At 42.9% G+C, this 20,023-nt stretch overlaps 1 protein-coding gene across 2 annotated transcripts in view; it reads right to left on the bottom strand.

The window, feature by feature from the left end:
• phf12b (PHD finger protein 12b) overlaps positions 1 to 6,683 on the bottom strand; it is a 49,102-nt gene extending 42,419 nt beyond the window's left edge. Inside the window, exons 1-4 of one of the 2 annotated variants that reach the window (XM_047391452.1) lie at positions 5,993 to 6,683; positions 5,513 to 5,694; positions 3,324 to 3,396; positions 413 to 869 (exon numbers count right to left, since the gene is read on the bottom strand). In XM_047391452.1, the coding sequence (XP_047247408.1) occupies positions 413 to 869; positions 3,324 to 3,396; positions 5,513 to 5,694; positions 5,993 to 6,058 (778 nt within the window). In that variant the 5' untranslated portion in view covers positions 6,059 to 6,683. Of the gene's footprint in view, positions 1 to 412; positions 870 to 3,323; positions 3,397 to 3,587; positions 3,853 to 5,512; positions 5,695 to 5,992 lie in introns of those variants that run through there. The other variant, XM_047391453.1, reaches the window with a different exon arrangement.
• Between the last annotated feature and the right edge of the window lie 13,340 nt (positions 6,684 to 20,023).

Genomic DNA, 20,023 nt, shown 5'->3' with positions numbered 1-20,023 from the left:
TTTTGTGAGATAGGAATTTTGGGTTTTCATGAGCTGTATGCCAAAATCATCCGTATTAAGACAATAAAAGACCTGAAATATTTCATTTAGTGTGCAATGAATCTAAAATATATGAAAGTTAAATTTTCATCATGACATTATGGAAAATAATGAACTTTATCACAATATGCTAATATTTTGAGAAGGACCTGTATATCTCAACTGAAAACATCTCACTTTTTTCAGTTTGCAAACACATCAACAAACACATCGGTATCGGCTAGTAAAAGTCTGATCTCAGGTATAGGCTATAAGGTGCTTGATATACCAAGACTCAGTTTCTAGGTTTATTAAAAATTATGGCTTCAGCTGACAACATCCCCTGAAGGAAAGTATCACAATGACAGGTTTTGACTCTCGGTGACATACTGACCTGGTAGTGCAGTGGTGCACGTAAGCTCATTGGGCAACTGGAACTGTGTGGGATTTCGCTCCATAGCTGCTGCAATTAGAAGCTGAAAGGGTCTCTTGAGAAGGCGTGGTGCCGGTGCTGACAGCGATGCACCATCAGGTTCAACTGCCTGAATGTCATCCTCAGGGTCAGCTGCCTCTTCCTCTCCATCATTCTGCTCCTCTGATGGGGTTGGGGTGGATGAAGTGTTGGATGTCGGTGTCCCGGGGCGGCTGCCAGGCCTGCTGCTGGTCCTGCGGTCCAAGAGGCGGACCTGAGCCACTCGTAGACCAGGACCTGCAGCCCCGGCCCCTGGTGGAAGGCCATCAAGTCTCAGCGGGCCGGTGTTGACCTCAAGCTCCCCCGTTGGAGAAGTGGAACGCTTGGTTGACGACCGATCTGGGAAGCCATTAGTCTGCTCAGACTTCTGCTCCCGCTTCTGGCAGCAAGGAAAACAAATTAGGAAATAACTTAAGGTCCATTTAAGTAAGAGTACTGTTTCAGGTGATTTCAGATATGGAACAAATAGCTGTTTTATGTTGTTCAGTGAGAGAACATTTTTAAATGTACAATGTTCACATTAGCTTTTTTTTTTTTTTTTTATAAATAGCACACACATCAATGTGTGTAGATGACAGCAACTCACACTTACAGCATGTTATGATATGCAAATATAATTAGAACACACCTAGACTGCATTAAGTCTTTATACAAAGCAGGGCTGCACAAAATTAAGAAAAACTTTATTCCAGTACAATCACTGAAAATTGTTTATAAGCTATCAATAATGATTAACCCGAGGGGTGTAACAGTACCGAATATATACTATACAGCCCTGTCGGTTCGGTACAAACATGTACCAAAACAAATATGCCATTGTTTTACACCTGGACACATGCATAATGTCTATGTGCAGAACTAGGTGCTCAATAAACGTTCTGTAGCACAAGTATAAAAACTCAAACAAACAAAAGAGAGGACTCCCAACCATCATTAATCTTTGATATTTGGGAACATTAAGGTTTCTCATGCAGCTACAGTGGACAAACAAAAGGTGGACAGAATGAAAGCTTTATGTCAGTGTATTTTCAACAGCAATAAGATATAACGCTCACTCTGCTCTCACTTCTCAAAATGTTTTACCAAATCCCTAAACAACAATATTGACTTTTTTAAGTGTTTTTTTATTGTTGTGTAATTTATCCAGTCAGTTCTATAGTGGCTTCTTTTTGTTTCTCTTGATTACAGCAAACCTAAAGCAAACCTAAAGCATACCGAACCATGACTTTAAAACCAATCCATGATTTTGTGTGTACTATTACACCCCTAATTCACCCACATTTTCTTTAAACTGTTCTCTCTCTTCCCCCTCTCTCCACGAGTTTTAGCATCTACATCTCTAACAATTTATATCATGTGTGGGATTTAAGGGCTGACAGTCCAGTCATTACCTGTGCGTAATGACTGGACAAATATACTCACCGGCCACTTTATTAGGTACACTTTGCTAGTACCAGGTTGGACCTCCTTTTGCCTTCAGAACTGCCTTAATCCTTGGTGGCATAGATTCAACAAGGTACTAGAAACATTCCTCAGAGTGTTTGGTCCATATTGACATGATGGCATCACACAGATGCTGCAGATTTGTCGGCTGCACATCCATGATGGGAATCTCCTGTTTCACCACATCCCAAAGATGCTCTATTGGATTGAGATCTGGTGACTATGGAGGCCATTTGAGTCCAGTGAACTCATTGTCATGTTCAAGAAACCAGTCTGAGATGATTCGTGCTTTACGACATGGCGCGTTATCCTGCTGGAAGGGACCATCAGAAGATGGGTACACTGTGGTCATAAAGGGATGGACATGGTCAGCAACAATACTTAGGTAGGCTGTGGCGTTGACACAATGCTCAATTGGTACTAAGGGGCCCAAAGTGTGCCAAGAAAATACCTCCCACACCATTACACCACCAGCCTGAACCGTTGATACAAGGCAGGAAGGATCCATGCTTTCATGTTGTTGACACCAAATCCTTACCCTACCATCCGAATGTCGCAGCAGAAATTGAGACTCATCAGACCAGGCAACGTTTTTCCAATCTTCTATTGTCCAATTTGGTGAGTCTGTGTGAATTGTAGCCTCAGTTTCCTGTTCTTAGCTGACAGGAGTGGCACCTGGTGTGGTCTTCTGCTGCTGTAGCCCATCTGCCTCAAGGTTCGACGTGTTGTGTGTTCAGAGATGTTCTTCTGCATGCCTTGGTTGTAACGAGTGGTTATTTGAGTTATTGTTGCCTTTCTATCAGCTGGAACCAGTCTGACCATTCTTCTCTGGCATCAACAAGGCATTTGGCCCACAGAACTGCCGCTCACTGGATATTTTCCCTTTTTCGGACCATTCTCTGTAAGCCCTAGAGATGGTAGTGCGTGAAAATCCCAGTAGATCAGCAGTTTCTGAAATACTCAGACCAGCCCGTCTGGCACCAACAACCATGCCACGTTCAAAGTCACTTAAATCACCGTTCTTCCCCATTCTGATGCTCGGTTTGAACTGCAGCAGATCGTCTTGACCATGTCTACATGCCTAAATCCATTGAGTTGCTGCCATGTGATTGGCTGATTAGAAATTTGCATTAACGAGCAGTTGGACAGGTGTACCTAATAAAGTCGCCAGTGAGTGTATATATTGATATTCAGAGTATGAATATGTGACAACAAGCTTTCTTTTGCAACTGAGATGCTGCAAACACTGATATGTAATAACGACTGTGATTCAATTTATTGTGCAGCTCTAAAACAAAGCCTCCAAGATCTGCACATGCATGCAGACGTAACAGGAACAAGACAAAGCACACTGTTCAGGTTAAATAAAACCCAATAGCTTACCACTAACCTTTTTTCTCACATTACAGCGATGACACATCCATTCTCCAGGAGGAAGCATTTCTTCACTAAGCGGTGGGTTGCTATGGTAAGAAAAAAAACAAACAAACAAAGGTCAGTCAGTAGGCTCATTCTTGATGCTTGCAAATAAGGGTTTATTCACACCAGGAAAGTCCATTGGTCCGCTTGTTTGGTCCGGACCAAAAGCAGACTTTTTTTTGTTAGGTGTGGTTTGCTTTCACACTTTACTTTTTGCAAGTGAACTATTACTTACTAACAAAGCCATGCGAGTGACGATCATTGCTCCCATTGGACAGACATGACAGGGGCGGGACAGAGTACAGACCTGGAAATTTAGTAAAACAACTGTAGACGTGCTGCACCTCTGGTCTGCATATTTGTGCAGTTATTGCAGCTGCAATATTATTGTGAGAGTCAAGAGCAGCTCATTCAACACAGATTTTGCGAAGTTCTATTTATAATTTTGGAACAGCGTCGGAGAATGCATGTAAACTGTCCCACAACATGCCAGTAGCGTTGCTAAGCAACATACAGCTTATCAGGTATTATATCAATACAGTGTACACCTTTGCTACCGGCTACGGTGGCTTGTTAAGTCCAAAGGGACATATGAACCGCACCAGAGTCCGCTTGGAAGCGGACTGAGACCACCTCAAAAAGTGGGTCTTGGTGTGTTTGTTTGGTCCGGACCAGGGTTCGCTTGAGTGTATTCACACTTGCACAAAAGGTCCGGACCAACGGGGGAAATGAACTCTGGTCCGTTTAAAGAGGACCAAAAGTGGCAGGTGTGAATACACCCTTAATTAAGCGTCTGTGTTGTCTTAGGATTTAATTACTGTCAGTTAAAGACTTTATTTGCAAATTTTTGAATCTTCAAAAATGATTCTTTCTTTGAACCGTTTTCTGATTTTTAAATCCTTTTAAAATCTTTTTTTTTGTTTTTACGTGACCTGGCTGGCAGAATGGCAGTCAGAATTGTTGTCTGAGTGCCAAGAAGACGCACAACAGATTTACTTTAACAAATGGAGCATTATGGCTTTTAAAATCTAATTTGAGCAGTAACTAATGTTTTGGGCACACTAAACAAAAATACAAAGAATGCAATTGTATGATTAGCATTTATATTTTGATGCAGCATTTAGTTGTTTTGTGACAGTGTTTACATTTCTCTATCTACCGCAGCAATAACCAATTTCTCAGTAAAAAAGAAAATTCCTCCATTCTGTTTCAAGACCTTATGTAACTCAACAAATGTAGTTTCTCTGCCTCCCCCTAATGGACAATAAATTATATTACAACATGAATCGCACCTAACAGTAATGCCTTTTTCAACAACAAACAGCAGGTATTTTAAAACTCTATAGGTTAATCAGGACCATCTACGACACAATCTGCTAACAGATCAATACGAACACAGCGATAATATGACGTGGAGCAACAGCTTTAATCATGCAAACAAATGTTGGTGAGAGCCGCCCTGAGCAGCACACTGGGTGACACGTTGCAGAAGCTTGACGACAAACGCATCCATCCTGGATTCGGAAAAATTTGTTTGTTTTAGTCTATTTAAAGGCTTTTCCCCTATCGGCGTCGAAATTTAACGCTGGTTACTAAAATGGCGCTTGACCAGAAAAAAAGCAGGGAGGTCGCCATATTGTAAACACCATGTTTAGAAGCACTGCCTACATTGGTAGCAGCAGCAAGGGAGCAAATCCTACCCCCTATCGGACGGGAAAAGCCCCTACAACGTTCTGTTAACATCCAGGTATGCTTTTAAAAATGATGTTATATTCAACAAGTTTTATTTGTACTCAAGAACGTCTGCAACACAGTCATCTATCAGAGAAAAACATGACAGAAGTTGCATTAGCGAAAACTCAATGAACTAGTTCTGTTTTTCTGATTTATGCCAAGAGACAATGCCTCGATATTTTTTGAAATGTCAGAATATGATGATGAAATCAACGTATAAGCGTTTCCCAGAAAAACGCAGAATTTGTACGCAATGTAGAAACTATACCCGTACAGAAGGTAATGTGGTCACAGCGGTGAAAAAAAAAACACAGTTTTGGTACAAAGCCCCGCATATGCTCCTGCCACGGAGATCTCTGCACAAAACCACCGATGGTGCTAACCTTCCTGTACAACTGACTTCCATTTAACATGCACTCAACTTACCAGCACTGTAAATGAAAAGCAGCTGGACAGTGGTCGCAGCACAGCAGATCTCCCCCCTCCCTGCAGCTATCGCAGGTGTCGTGGTTGGTGGCCCTGCCGCTCCTCCGAACATCTCTTACCAGCTTCCGGCTCCTCTTCTCCACGTCCTCGGACTTCGGAGGTGCCAACAGAGTTTGGATTTGCTGTAACAAATACCCCCATTGTTGTTAATTAAAGCCATAACTGCGGCACATACAACGGGTGTTTAGCAGTGTTGAAAAACATGCAGCTGAGTACCCTCAAAAACAGTTCATGGTGCGCGACAGGCAGAGTCAACTTGTGGCCTTCACTCCCAACCCAAAGTACAGACCTTACTGGGTGATCAAGACGCATGACAACATTGAGTCTCAATTCTTATGAACCAGAACAGAGTTGCAGAAAGAACACAGAGCGTGAACAGTACAGTAATTCTACTGAGGCCTCCTAGCTTAGCAACCTCACCTCCATCAAGCCTCCAGAGGTATCCAAATCGTACACAATCGTCGGGGTCTCCATTTTGTTCCACATTCATCCAGAAGCTGACCTCGCACACGAAATCTGTGGTACCAGAATCGCGGGGTATCCGGCGGTGAAGGTAAATCTTCCACGAAAAGTTTAAACCCAGCTGCTTTGGTGGCCAAGTGATCGCTAGCTAGCTAGCTGAGCTAATTACCGAGACAAGACGGCAGCCAGTCAAGGTTGAGAAGCTAGAGAGCTCGCTAGCTTCTGTTGTTGGCTCAAGCAGAAACAGTGAAAATTAAAAATAATCTTGCTATGAAAGCATCGGCTCCGTAGCACTTGCAACAATACAAACCCACAGAGAATACATCCAATATTTTATCGCCAGTCGATTCTTGCTCATGGCGACAAAAAACGTCTGCGGCCTAGCTGGAAAGCCAAGATTCTTGTTTCTGCTTCTGTCAAAAAACCGTTCAGTAAACCTGCAAACCCATCCACTCCCATTGTCAAAAGAAGACGGAACTATAAATGTATGTAAATGCTAGGGTTGTTATCCAATGTGCGGATCCGGGAGTGTTCTCGGAGTGGAACCCTCGGTTCGGAGATGTGGAGATGCAAATTTTACAGAATGTTATTGTTGTGAAGAGCCTGTGCATCTACACTGGCTGCTAGCAACATCCTCCTCCAGTTGGCGCAACCGCAAACCGCCGGCCGCGCATGCGCACATGAAAGGATACGGCTAGATTTCAACGATACATACAGTTGCAGGCTGTGGCTCTACATTACGAGGCTTTTTGTGTTTTCAGCATATCCCGTTCAAAAGGCCCCTTTTTGTTCACTCCGTTCTGTTTAACTTGTTTTAAAGAACTAGAATGGATGTATCTGCCCTCAAAGTATTTCACATCTGTTTTCTATGCCACCGTCTACATTAAGTGTCTGCCATTATGTACTATATGCTAGGAATTACACACAGATTTCCTATTTATCCTCTTAATATATCTTTCCACTTTAACAGTATGACAGTATATACGGAAAGAAAGCAAAATATTTTAAACTGGATCCTTGCTTGCTTATTTAAAATAGAACAGCAACGTTTATTATCACTGCTGCAAAACAGTGTTAGGCTACACATTAATTGTCTACACCATCAGCCATGTATTGTTTTTTTGATTTGTATACTTAAACTAAAGTCCAAAGACGTGCCTGTTAGGTTAATTGGTCTCTCTAAATTGCCCTTAGGTGTGTGAATGAGTGTGCGCATGGTTGTTTGTGTGTATGGTTGTTTGTGTGTTGCCCTGAGATGGAGTCTTCCCCGCGACCCACTATAGAAGAAGCGGTATAAAAAATGACTGACTTAAACTAAACCAGACATTTATAAGAAACACCTGCTGACTTGGTATATGGTTTTCAAGTAAACATGCTAATTGCAATAATATTGCATTTTCTTATCCATCATTCTATTCTCTTTATTTTTTTATTACCTTTTATGGCACTGTAATGTACTTTGCCTATTATGTTTTTTATTTTTATTTTTTTCCTTCATGCGAAGCACTTTGGATTGTCTTGCTACTGAAATGTGCTATATAAATAAACTTGCCTTCCCTTGCCTTGCCTTACTGCCTTTTGCTGATTTGGTTTAATCAGAGGTAACACAAAAACGGGCACATCTCAAAAAAAGAGAATTTTGTAAAAAAGTTTAAAAAAAATTTCTACTCATTTCAGAAAGTGAAACACATCTATATATTTATTTTTTATTTATCTATTTTTTTTTTAGTTCATATAATTCTGAAGATTATGGCTTACAGATAATGAAAGCCAAAAATTCAGTGTCTCAGGAAATTAGAAAATTACAAAATATCAATTCAATTCAGTTTATTTATATAGCGCCAATTCACAACACATGTCGTCTCAAGGCTCTTCACAACAGTCAGGTACATACATTACAATTAATCCTAACCATTGAACAGTGCAGTCAGATTCAGTTATTTATTCAAATTGGATAAAAGTTTTTCTATCTAAGGAAACCCAGCAGATTGCATCCAGTCAGTGACTTGCAGCATTCACTCCTCCTGGATGAGCATGTAGAGACAGTGGACAGTCACTGCCGTTGACTTTGCAGCAATCCCTCATACTGAGCATGCATGTAGCGACAGTGGAGAGGAAAAACTCCCTTTTAACAGGAAGAAACCTCCAGCAGAACCAGGCTCAGTGTGAGCGGCCATCTGCCACGACCGACTGGGGGTTTGAGAGAACAGAGCAGAGACACAAAAAGAACACAGAAGCACTGATCCAGGAGTACGTTCTATGGGAAGGAAAAGTAAATGTTAAGGTTAATGGATGTAGCTCCTTTAGTCATTTCACCTAGAAAGAAAGAACATATAAACTCTGAGCCAGTTTTCAAGGTTAGAGTCTGAAAGAGAGCACATAGAGTTAGTCACAGTAGAAGCTCAGTCAATTTCCATGTCTAGGAGAGAGAAAGGGTTAAACACTGAAAGAAAGGGCCAAGTGTATCATCGGTAGAAGGAGAACATTAAGTTGTGTCCAGCAGAAGCTCAGATGATGCCCCTCTCCAGAAAGGTGTCACAGGTAGATACAGAGTCAGGCCTTGTGTAGCTTCTAGGAAGAGAATAGAGAGAGAACATAAAGTTAAAAACTGAAATAACAGCAAATAATGCAGAATTGGAGAGTAGTATGAGAATGTAGCAAAGAGAGTGAAAGTGGTCATTATGTCCTCCAGCAGCCTAAGCCTATAGCAGCATAACTACAGAGATAGCTCAGGATAACTTAAGCCACTCTAACTATAAGCTTTATCAAAAAGGAAAGTTTTTAGCCTACCCTTAAAAGTAGACAGGGTGTCTGCCTCATGGACTAAAACTGGGAGCTGGTTCCACAGGAGAGGAGCCTGATAATTCAAGGATCTGCCTCCCATTGTACTTCTAGAGACTCTAGGAACCACCAGTAAACCTGCAGTCTGAGAACGAAGTGCTCTGTTAGGAACATATGGAACAATCAGATCTCTGATGTATGATGGAGCTAGATCATTAAGGGCTTTATATGTGAGAAGGAGAATTTTAAATTCTATTGTGAATTTAACAGAGATCCAATGAAGGGAAGCTAAGATAGGAGAAACATGATCTCTCTTTTCAATTTTCATCAGAACTCTTTCGCATTTTGGATCAGCTGAAGGCTTTTAACTGCATTTTGTGGACATCCTGATAGTAAAGAATTACAATAGTCCAGCCTTGAAGTAACAAATGCATGGACTAGTTTTTTCAGCGTCACTCCTGGATAGGATATTTCTAATTTTGGCAATGTTCCGGAGGTGAAAGAAGGAAATCCTAGAAACCTGTTTAATATGGGATTTAAATGACATGTCCTGGTCAAAAATAACACCAAGGTTTTTTACTTTATTATCGGAGGTCAATTTAATGCCATCCAGGTTAAGTGATTGACTAAGCAGTTTCTTTTTTAAAGACTCCGGTCCAAAGACGACAACTTCTGTCTTGTCTGAATTTAGAAGCAGAAAATTTAAAGTCATCCAAGTTTTTATGTCTTCAAGACATGCTTGTAGTTTATCTAACTGGTTGGGCTCAGCAGGATTTATGGATAAGTAAAGCTGAGTATCATCAGCGTAACAGTGAAAATGTATCCTATGCTGCCTGATAATTTGACCTATTGGAAGCATATATATAGTAAAGAGAATTGGCCCAAGTACTGAACCCTGTGGTACTCCACAATTAACCCTGGAGTTTAAAGATGATTTGTCATTTACATGAACAAACTGGAATCTGTCAGAGAAATAAGATTTAAACCAGCCTAGCGCTGTTCCCCTGATCCCTACAGCATATTCCAGCCTTTCTAAGAGAATATTGTGATCGACTGTATCAAATGCAGCACTGAGATCTAACAGAACCAGTACAGACACAAGTCCATTCTCTGAGGCCATAAGAATATCATTAGTCACTTTCAGCAGAGCTGTTTCAGTGCTATGATGAGCTCTGACACCTGACTGAAACTCTTCAGGTCATTGCTGTGTAAATGCTCACACATTTGGTTACAACTATTTTCTGAAGAATTTTAGATAAGAACGGAAGATTGGATATAGGTCTGTAATTTTTTTAAGTCATCTCGATCAAGCGAAGGTTTCTTAAGTAAAGGTTTAATTACAGCTAACATAAAAGCTGGTGTTCAACTTCACTTTCATGTTCATCAAACCAATCTTTCACAAGTCTTGCTGTGTGTATTGGTGCATTGCCATCCTGAAACACGGCCCCGCCTTCAGGGTACAGTGTTTGAACCACTGGATGCACATGGTCCTCAAGAATGGTTCGGTAGTCCTTGGCAGTGACGCGCCCATCTAGCACAAGTATTGGGCCAAGGGAATGCCATGATATGGCAGCCCAAACCATCACTGATCCACCGCCATGCTTCACTCTGGGCATGCAACAGTCTGGGTGGTACGCTTCTTTTGGGCTTCTCCACACCATAACTCTCCTGGATGTGGGGAAAAGAGTAAAGGTGGACTCATCAGCGAACAATACATTTTTCACATTGTCCACAGCCCAAGATTTGCGCTCCTTGCACCATTGAAACCGACGTTTGGCATTGGCATGAGTGACCAAAGGTTTGGCTATAGCAGCCCGGCAGTGTATATTGACCCTGTGGAGCTCGGACAGTTCTGGTGGAAACAGGAGAGTTGAGGTGCACATTTAATTCTGCCGTGATTTGGGCAGTCGTGGTTTTATGTTTTTTGGATACAATCCGGGTTAGCACCCGAACATCCCTTTCAGACAGCTTCCTCTTCCGTCCACAGTTAATCCTGTTGGATGTGGTTCCTCCTTCTTGGTGGTATGCTGACATTACCCTGGATACCGTGGCTCTTGATACATCACAAAGACTTGCTGTCTTGGTCACAGATGCACCAGCAAGACGTGCACCAACAATGTGTCCTCTTTTGAACTCCCACAATGTTGTGTGCATTTCAGTATTTTGAGCAAAACTGTGCTCTTACCCTGCTAATTGAACCTTCACACTCTGCTCTTACTGGTGCAATGTGCAATCAATGAAGACTGGCTACCAGGCTGGTCCAATTTAGCCATGAAACCTCCCACACTCATATGACAGGTGTTTCAGTTTCATTGTCCAACCCCTGTACAGTATAAACAAGTTGATTAAAGATGATTGAAAATCATGACCAAAAGAGTGATGCAACATTACCATGCAATGTTATTTATGTTTGAGAACCATGGATCATCTTGAAGAATCTGAAATGAAGTTAAGTTAGTCTTGGAACCAACTTAGGCAATAATTGTGGAAGCATAAAACTGTGTTTGATTAGATTAAAAAGTGTTATTATTGTTTTTACCATTATATATATATATATATTTTTTTCCCCAAATTATAAGAGGGAGCTGCATGGTGGCACAGTTGGTAGCACAGTTGCCTTGCAGCAAGAAGGTCCTAGGTTCAATTCCCAGCTGGGGCTCTTTCTGCATGGAGTTTGCATGTTCTCCCCGTGCATGCGTGGGTTCTCACCGGGTACTCCGGCTTACTCCCACAGTCCAAAGACATCAGAATTAGAATCAGAAAAGCTTTATTGCCAAGTACGTTTTTGGACATACAAGGAATTTGTTTTGGCGTAGTCAGTGCAATACAGTACAAATTAAACAGTATAAACATATCTACAATATCATATAAATATATGTGCACAGTTTTAAGTGAGTGAGAGTAAATATAGAGCAGTATAAGATGCAAGAGCAATACAACAGTGCAGGTGATCATTGTGCAAGTAAAGCAGTGCAAGTAAAGCAGGAGTCCAAGCTGAGCGTTAATGTAACACATAGAGTTACAGGTTACAAGTGTCCTGTCAGCAAAAAAAGGGGGGGTGTGGGGGAAAGGGAGAGTGTCAGGGTGGTTTCCGGGCTTTGTTAACCAGGCTGGTGGCAGATGGGAAAAAACTGTTCTTGTGGCGTGAGGTTTTGGTCCGGATGGACCGCAGCCTCCTGCCAGAGGGGAGAGTCTCAAAGAGTCTGTGACCGGGGTGGGAGGGATCAGCCAGAATCTTCCCTGCCCGCTTCAGGGTCCTGGAGGTGTACAGTTCCTGGAGCGACAGTAGACTGCAGCCAATCACCTTCTCAGCAGACCGAATGACACGCTGCAGCCTGCCCTTATCCTTGGCTGTAGCAGCGGCGTACCAGATGGTGATGGAGGAGGTGAGGATGGACTCAATGATGGCTGTGTAGAAGTGCACCATCATAGTCTTTGGCAGGTTGAATTTCTTCAGCTGCCGCAGGAAGAACATCCTCTGCTGGGCTTTCTTGATGAGGGAGCTGATGTTTGGCTCCCACTTGAGATCCTGGGAGATGATGGTTCCCAGGAAGCTGAAAGATTCCACAGTGTCAATTGTGGAGTCACAGAGGGTGATGGGGGCAGGTGGGGCTGGGTTCTGCCTGAAGTCCACAACCATCTCCACTGTCTTTAGAGCGTTGAGCTCAAGGTTGTTCTGGCTGCACCAGTCCAACAGATGGTCCACCTCCCATCTGTACGCAGACTCATCACCATCAGAGATGAGTCCGATCAGGGTGGTGTCGTCCGCAAACTTCAGAAGCTTGACAGACTGGTGACTGGAGGTGCAGCTGTTGGTGTACAGGGAGAAGAGCAGAGGAGAGAGAACACAGCCTTGGGGGGAACCGGTGCTGATGGTCAGGGAGTCAGAGACGTGCTTCCCCAGCCTCACGCGCTGCTTCCTGTCAGACAGGAAGTCAGTGATCCACCTGCAGGTGGAGTCGGGCACACTCAGCTGGGAGAGCTTCTCCTGTAGCAGAACTGGGACGATGGTGTTGAAGGCAGAGCTGAAATCCACAAACAGGATCCTGGCGTAGGTTCCTGTGGAGTCCAGGTGCCGGAGGATGAAGTGAAGGGCTAGGTTGACTGCATCATCTACAGACCTGTTGGCTCTGTAAGCAAACTGCAGGGGGTCAAGGAGGGGGTCGGTGATGTCTTTTAGGTGTAAGCGGGGTACACATGCCTATTAGGTTAATTGGTCTCTCAAAATTGCCCTTAGATGTATGAATGAGTGTGTGCATGGTTGTATGTGTGTTGCCCTGCGATGGACTGGGGACCTGTCCAGGGTGTACCCCGCCTCTCACCCATAGACTGCTGGAGATAGGCACCAGGTCCCCCGTGACCCACTATGGAATAAGTGGTAGAAAATGACTGACTGACCATTATAAGATGAATTCTGTGAAGAATTGTTCACTCTTTATAAGACATGCAAGCCTTCTGATAATAGATTACATTAGAGAAAAGTTCTTGGCATGAGAAATGATTAATGGGTCTGTTGTTAGTGCAGTTCAGCCAGGAAATCTCATGACTGCAGCCAGGTCACTGTGACATTAGAGTTTGCATCCAGATGAGTGATGAAATTGTTATTGTAAACTGTCACGTAAGCCAACTTGATGTTTTCCAGATGTTGAGCTGAAGTGTAGAGAAGTAATGTTGTAGGTGCCAAGAAGCGTTATGTAAATGAGTATGATAATGTCAATTGGTCAAGATGCAATACGATACTCACCAATGCTTTGTATCTGTATAAAAACCGCCCTTTAAGGACTGAAGGGGGGAGACTTCTGGAATTTTTGATGAAGATGATTCTGTTTGGTTTTTGAAGAATAAAAGTTCCCCCCGTGGGGACTGCTTGAGAGAGATATTTAGCTCAGTGATAAGACCGCCTGCTCCTAAATATTGATGAACCCGACTTGATTCAATCTACAGGGAGAGGTTTGCGGTTCTTCCCTCCGGAGAGGAGCCTGGGTGGCTGTGGTTCGGGGCCCACAACAAGAGAAGGTGAGTTCTTGTCTCTTTTCTTGTTGAAAGAATTTCAGCTGCCTGGACCCTCGACTGAGGGGGTGTAGATAGAGACTTTGGTCTTTCTCTTTTTCTCTCTTCTCACAGTCTCCACGGTTTCCTGCATGCAGGAAGACTGTCAAAAAACATAAAGTTGGAATTGACCAAAGGCAGTCTTAAAAAGAGTAGTGCGCACCCCCGGCTTTGTTGTGGTGCCAAGGCGGACATAAGTCTTTTTATATAGTACTTGGTGAAATACTGGATTCTCTCCGAGAATTAAGCCTTCTTGTGTAAGAGACAGCTAATTTATATATAAAAAAAACTTGTTAGAGAAGGTACGTAAGAGGCCTTGAGATAAATATAGCCGGGGGATTTAAGCTGAGGTAAGAGAGTGCCTGGAGGGCAAAAAAGCGCTGGAAAAGGGCACAGCTGTTGAAATTTTACATGTACACGATTTGGAGGTTACAATGTTGATTGCAGTGTTTTGTTTTTTCGTTTGAGATCTCTATGGTGAGCAGTGGTGATCTGTGTTCTGCAGAAGTAGTAATGTGATCTTGTTAAAAAGACCAAAGTGAGTTAAGCAAACAATTAACTCGTGAGCTTACACAAAGTAAGAGAATTGATCAATTGGGACATCAACAATACTATAAATTAGGTTCAAACTCCCCAGGGAAGAACATCAGGTGTGAGTATGAGTGTGAAGAACGCATGAAGTTGGAGTGGTTTATGAATGGCTTTGATCAGCTCCGATTGAGTGAAAGGCAGTGTGTCGATTGGTATTTTGTGTGTGATGCATGTAAAGTGTATGAAAATGTGCATGTGTTGGCCATACTGAATGTGTGCATTGCTTTCGGGGTTCCATTGCTCTGTTCAGAATGATAACTGAATGTCTAAATTAAGTGTGTTTTCCTTTTTTTCGCTCTGTTTGGTGATTTTTAGATGGTTCAGTAGCCAAATGTCCTATGTTGAATTTATGAGTCAACATCAGCCACCAAGACAAGACTAAATTTTTATAAAAACAGTGAGACCCCTTCTAGTAAAACATTTAAATCCAGGCGTTACATCTTGGACTGGTTTGATCACAAGTTTTGCCAAAGTGTTATTGGATACAAAACAAAAGAGAGAAGGAAATGAGATTTCCATCTTGGGATCACACACACACACACGGACACACACACACACACACACACACACACACACAGTCCCAATCTCCCCACCTCCCTTTTTCCTCCCTCTCTCACTTCTCCGCTTGCTTCTCCCCGTCTCTCTCTCTCTTTCTTTCCAAACCCAACCCACCCCCTCCCTGTCTCTCCCAGCTCACTCCGTCTGCCCCTCCCGTGGAGTAGCACACAAACGTTTTTTGGGTTTTTTTTCAGCCTGCCTGTGTGGTTCGATTTAACGTATTTGTCTTAGGCTAAAGTTGCAATTTGTAAAGTCAACTTGAAAAGTGTGTCATTTAACAACTTTTGTAGTTGCCTTCGTCAGACTGGTCTCTGAAGTTGGTTTGCATAGGAGACAGATGAGATTTTTATATGTTTAGGTAAATCCACAGATGATTAAAATAAAAGTATAAAATTCCTTTACAGCAAGTCAGGCTTTTTCTATTGCCCACATTTGGTAAAAAGGTGGTGCAAACGTTTTAATCAAATAATTCACTCAATGATAAAAAGCACCTTGAGTAAAACATACTTGCATTTACTTTACGTTACAAAATTATTTTACATTAAAAGAGCATACCATATAATTAAAATAAATAAAAAACACGCAGCAACCAGTTGCTTATTAGGCCCGAGCAGGAAAACTGCAAGGGCCTATTGTAATCGCTAGAATTCTTATTCTTTGTTTGTTTTTTCCGTTGCTGCTATTGTAATCGCTCGAATTCTTATTAGGCCCGAGCAGGAAAACTGCAAGGGCCTATTGTAATTGCTATGTTTCTTATTATTAGGCCCGAGCAGGAAAACTGCAAGGGCCTATTGTAATCGCTAGAATTCTTATTAGGCCCGAGCAGGAAAACTGCAAGGGCCTATTGTAATCGCTCGAATTCTTATTCTTTTTTCCGGGGACTTTTGGCGGGGCAATATGGGGACTTTGCCATGCCCCAAAACTCTAATGTCACGCCACAGCCATACGTTTGGCTCTAAATTACACATGCATGGTCCAATTCACTCCAAACTGAATATGCCTGATCTTTGTCAACCCCCAAACACCTCTATTGGATTGCATTGGAATTTGGATCAATAGCACCGCCTAGGACACTTCAAGGGCTATATCTCCCTCATACATCATCGGATCCACTTGAAATGTAGTATACATGATCATGAGTTCATGATGGACATTTTGACACAGTCAATTGATGATGTCGTTTTAGCCCCACCCACAAACAAACAAGTGAGTGCAGCTTCCATCTGGAAGGTCAGATTTACTCGAAATTTTGGATGCTTTTTGCCAGACTGAAACTCTGCATGACCGAAGATAATATGACATGTTGCTCAAAGTGCCACCTACTGGCAACGTGTTTAAGTGAGGCGGTGTCATCGTATGTGGCGTGTAGGAGGCGATGCCAGGCTCTTGTGGTCGCTCAACAGCCCGAGTTGCGCTGAGGGGTGCGAGAGCCTTCAAAGCTGCTAGCAGGTTTCTAGTTCTTTGTTTGTTTTTTCCATTGCGTGTTTGCGGATCAATATGGGGACTTTGCCATGCCCCAAAAGTCACCAAACTTCACCCAAAATTGTCCCCCGCGTAAAATTCTTGTTCCTTAATGTCGTTCTCAGTGAGCGTGGCCAAACCACTTAGCCACGCCCCCAAATGTGAGTTAGGCCGAACCGTAAGTCGTACAGATCTGAAATTCGGCACACTGCTAGAGCTCCTCAAACCAAGAAAAAAAGTCTCTTGGGTGTATGCCCTAAAACGCACAGGAAGTCGGACATTTTGGGTCAAAGGCCAATTTTTGCCCGTTTTTCAATTTTACTCACCTCGAACATTAACGAACTCCTCCTAGGGATTTTGAGCTATCGGCTTCATATTTTGTCAATATGCAGTTAAGGGATGTGGGATTAAAAGTTATCAAAATCGTGAGTTTTTGAGCATTTTTAGGGGGCGTGGCCGGGCCACAAACTTGCCATTCGCGCCGAAAGTGAAAAATTGCAATAACTTTCCCAAAGAAAAAAAAAAATCACACCAAAGTTGGCATGAAGGAGGGCCTTCGGCTTCCCGAATATCCTATAGGGTCATACGCTGACATCATCAAAGCCACGCCCCCTCAGAACAGGAAGTCACTTTTTTCACTTGGAAAGGTGCCTCTCTGACCCTCTTCACCCAATCAACTTGAATCTGTGTCAGAAGACAGATAACTAGTGGGTTTAACTTCATTTGAGGCACAGTGACTTTTCATAAAAGGGCGTGGCCGTGGCGGTGCGGCAAAGTCAGACGTCACGCCATGGCTATACGTTTGCCTCTAATTTCCACATAAATCATCTGATCTGCACCAAATTCAATGTGATTGATCCTTGTCCAGTCCCCAAAAGAGATCTGATTACATATTAGGTGGGCGTGGCCTAATTCGTACACAGCGCCCCCTAGAAAATTTTAAAAAATCAGCCCCAAGCCATGCTTTGACCGAGAATTATGAAATTTGGTACACCTATGTAACTTCTCAAGACCTACAAAAAAGTCTATTGGAGCATTGGTCCAAACACCACAGGAAGTCAGCCATTTTGGATTGAAGTTGCCATTTTGACCCTCTTTTGGGCGTTTTTAGCCCGCATATCTGAGCGAACTCCTCCTACAGCTTTTGACTTAGAGACTTGAAAATCACTCAGTATACTCTTAAGGGATTGGGGATCAAAAGTTATCAAAACCTTTTTGATACATGAAAGCGTGTGGGCGTGGCCACGCATCAAAATATGACTTCTCACCATAAAACACTAAATTGATATAGCTCCTACAAGGAAAGTCACAGACAAATGAAACCTTCTGGGATTGATCTGCCTCTAGGCCTCAACAATATTCACTGATCAGATGCTGACATCATCGAAGACCCGCCCCTTGACAACAGAGTCCCGTTTTCTTTTACAGAATCAGTGTTTGATGTTCTTCACCTAATCAATGTGAAACTGTCCCAAGTAACAGATAACATGATGCTCTTAGACAGTCGACAGTACTTACTGCTTTAGCTGGAGGGTGTGAATATGATGGCGTGGCGAATTCTGATGTCACGCCACGGCCATACGTCTGCCTCCAAATTACACATGCATGGTCCGATTCACTCCAAACTCAATATTCTTGATCTTTGTCAGCCCCCAAACAGCTCTATTGGATTACATTTAAATTTGGATCAATAGCGCCCCCTAGGACACTTCAAGGGCTATATCTCCCTCATTCATCATCGGATCCACTTGAAATGTAGTATACATGATCATGAGTTCATGATGGACATTTTGACACAGTCAATTGATGATGTTGTTTTAGCCCCGCCCACAAACAAACAAGCGACTGCAGCGTCCTTCTGGAAGGTCCGATTTACTCGAAATTTTGAATGCTTTTTGCCAGACCGAAACTCTGCATGACCGAAGATCATATGACATGTTGCTCAGAGTACCACTTAGTGACGACGTGTTGAAGTGAAGCGGTGTCATCGTCGGTGGCATGTATGAGGCGATGCCAGGCTCCTGCGGTCGCTCAACAGCCCGAGTTGCGCTGAGGGGTGCGAGGGCCTTCAAAGCTGCTTGCAGGTTTCTAGTTAAGCCCGAGCAGGAAAACTGCAAGGGCCTATTGTAATCGCTCGAATTCTTATTATTATTCCGTTGCCTCTTTGCGGGGCAATATGGGGACTTTGCCATACCCCAAAACTCACCAAACTTCACCCAAAATTGTCCCCCGCGTGAAATTCTTGTTCCTTAATGTCGTTCTCAGTGAGCGTGGCCAAACCACTTAGCCACGCCCCCAAATGTGAGATAGCCCGAACCGTAAGTCGTAGAGATCTGAAATTTGGCACAATGCTAGAACTCCTCAAAACAAGAAAAAAAGTCTCTTGGGGGTATGCCCTAAAATGCACAGGAAGTTGGCCATTTTGGGTCAAAGGCGGATTTTTGCCCGTTTTTCACTTTTACTCACCTCGAACATTAACGAACTCCTCCTAGGGATTTTGACCTATCGACTTCATATTTGGCCTATATGCAGTTAAGGGATGGGGGATTAAAAGTTATCAAAATCGTGAGTTTTTGAACATGTTTAGGGTGCGTGGCCGGGGCATGAACTTGGCGTTCGTGCCAAAAGTGAAAAATTGCAATAACTTTCCCAAACAAAATACAAATCACACCAAAGTTGGCATGAAGGAGGGCCTTCGGCTTCCCGACGATCCTATGGGGTCATATGCTGACATCATCAAAGCCACGCCCCCTCAGAACCGGAAGTCACTTTTTTCACTTGGAAAGGTGCCTCTATGACCCACTTGACCCAATCAACTTGAATCTGTGTCAGAAGACAGATAACTAGTGGATCTAACTTCGTTTGAAGCACAGCGACGTTTCATAAAAGGGCGTGGCAAGGGTGGCGCCGCAAAGTAGGACGTCACGCCATGGCCATACGTTTGGCTTTAATTTCCACATACATCATCTGATCTGCACCAAATTCCATGTGATTGAACCTTGTCCAGTTCTCAACAGAGATCTGATGACATATTCGGTGGGCGTGGCCTAATTCGTACACAGCGCCCTCTTGAATATTTTAAAAAATCAGCCCTAAGCCATGCTTTGACCGAGAATTCTGAAATTTGGTACACATATGTAACTTCTCAAGACCTACAAAAAAGTCTATTGGAGCATTGGTCCAAACACCACAGGAAGTCGGCCATTTTGGATTGAAGTTGCCATTTTGACCCTCTTTTGGGCATTTTTAGCCCGCATATCTGAGCGAACTCCTCCTACAGCTTTTGACTTAGAGACTTGAAAATCACTCAGTATACCCTTAAGGGATTGGGGATCAAAAGTTATCAAAACCTTTTTGATACATGAAAGCGTGTGGGCGTGGCCACGCATCAAAATATGACTTCTCACCATAAAACACTAAATTGATATAGCTCCTACAAGGAAAGTCACAGACAAATGAAACCTTCTGGGATTGATCTGCCTCTAGGCCTCAACAATATTCACTGATCAGATGCTGACATCATCGAAGCCCAGCCCCCTCAGAACAGAA

This window comes from Girardinichthys multiradiatus, chromosome 18, assembly GCF_021462225.1.
Source record: "Girardinichthys multiradiatus isolate DD_20200921_A chromosome 18, DD_fGirMul_XY1, whole genome shotgun sequence".
Classification (NCBI taxonomy): domain Eukaryota; kingdom Metazoa; phylum Chordata; class Actinopteri; order Cyprinodontiformes; family Goodeidae; genus Girardinichthys; species Girardinichthys multiradiatus.
Note: the sequence above shows the minus strand (reverse complement) of the source record. Positions and strands in the feature narration are given on the sequence as shown.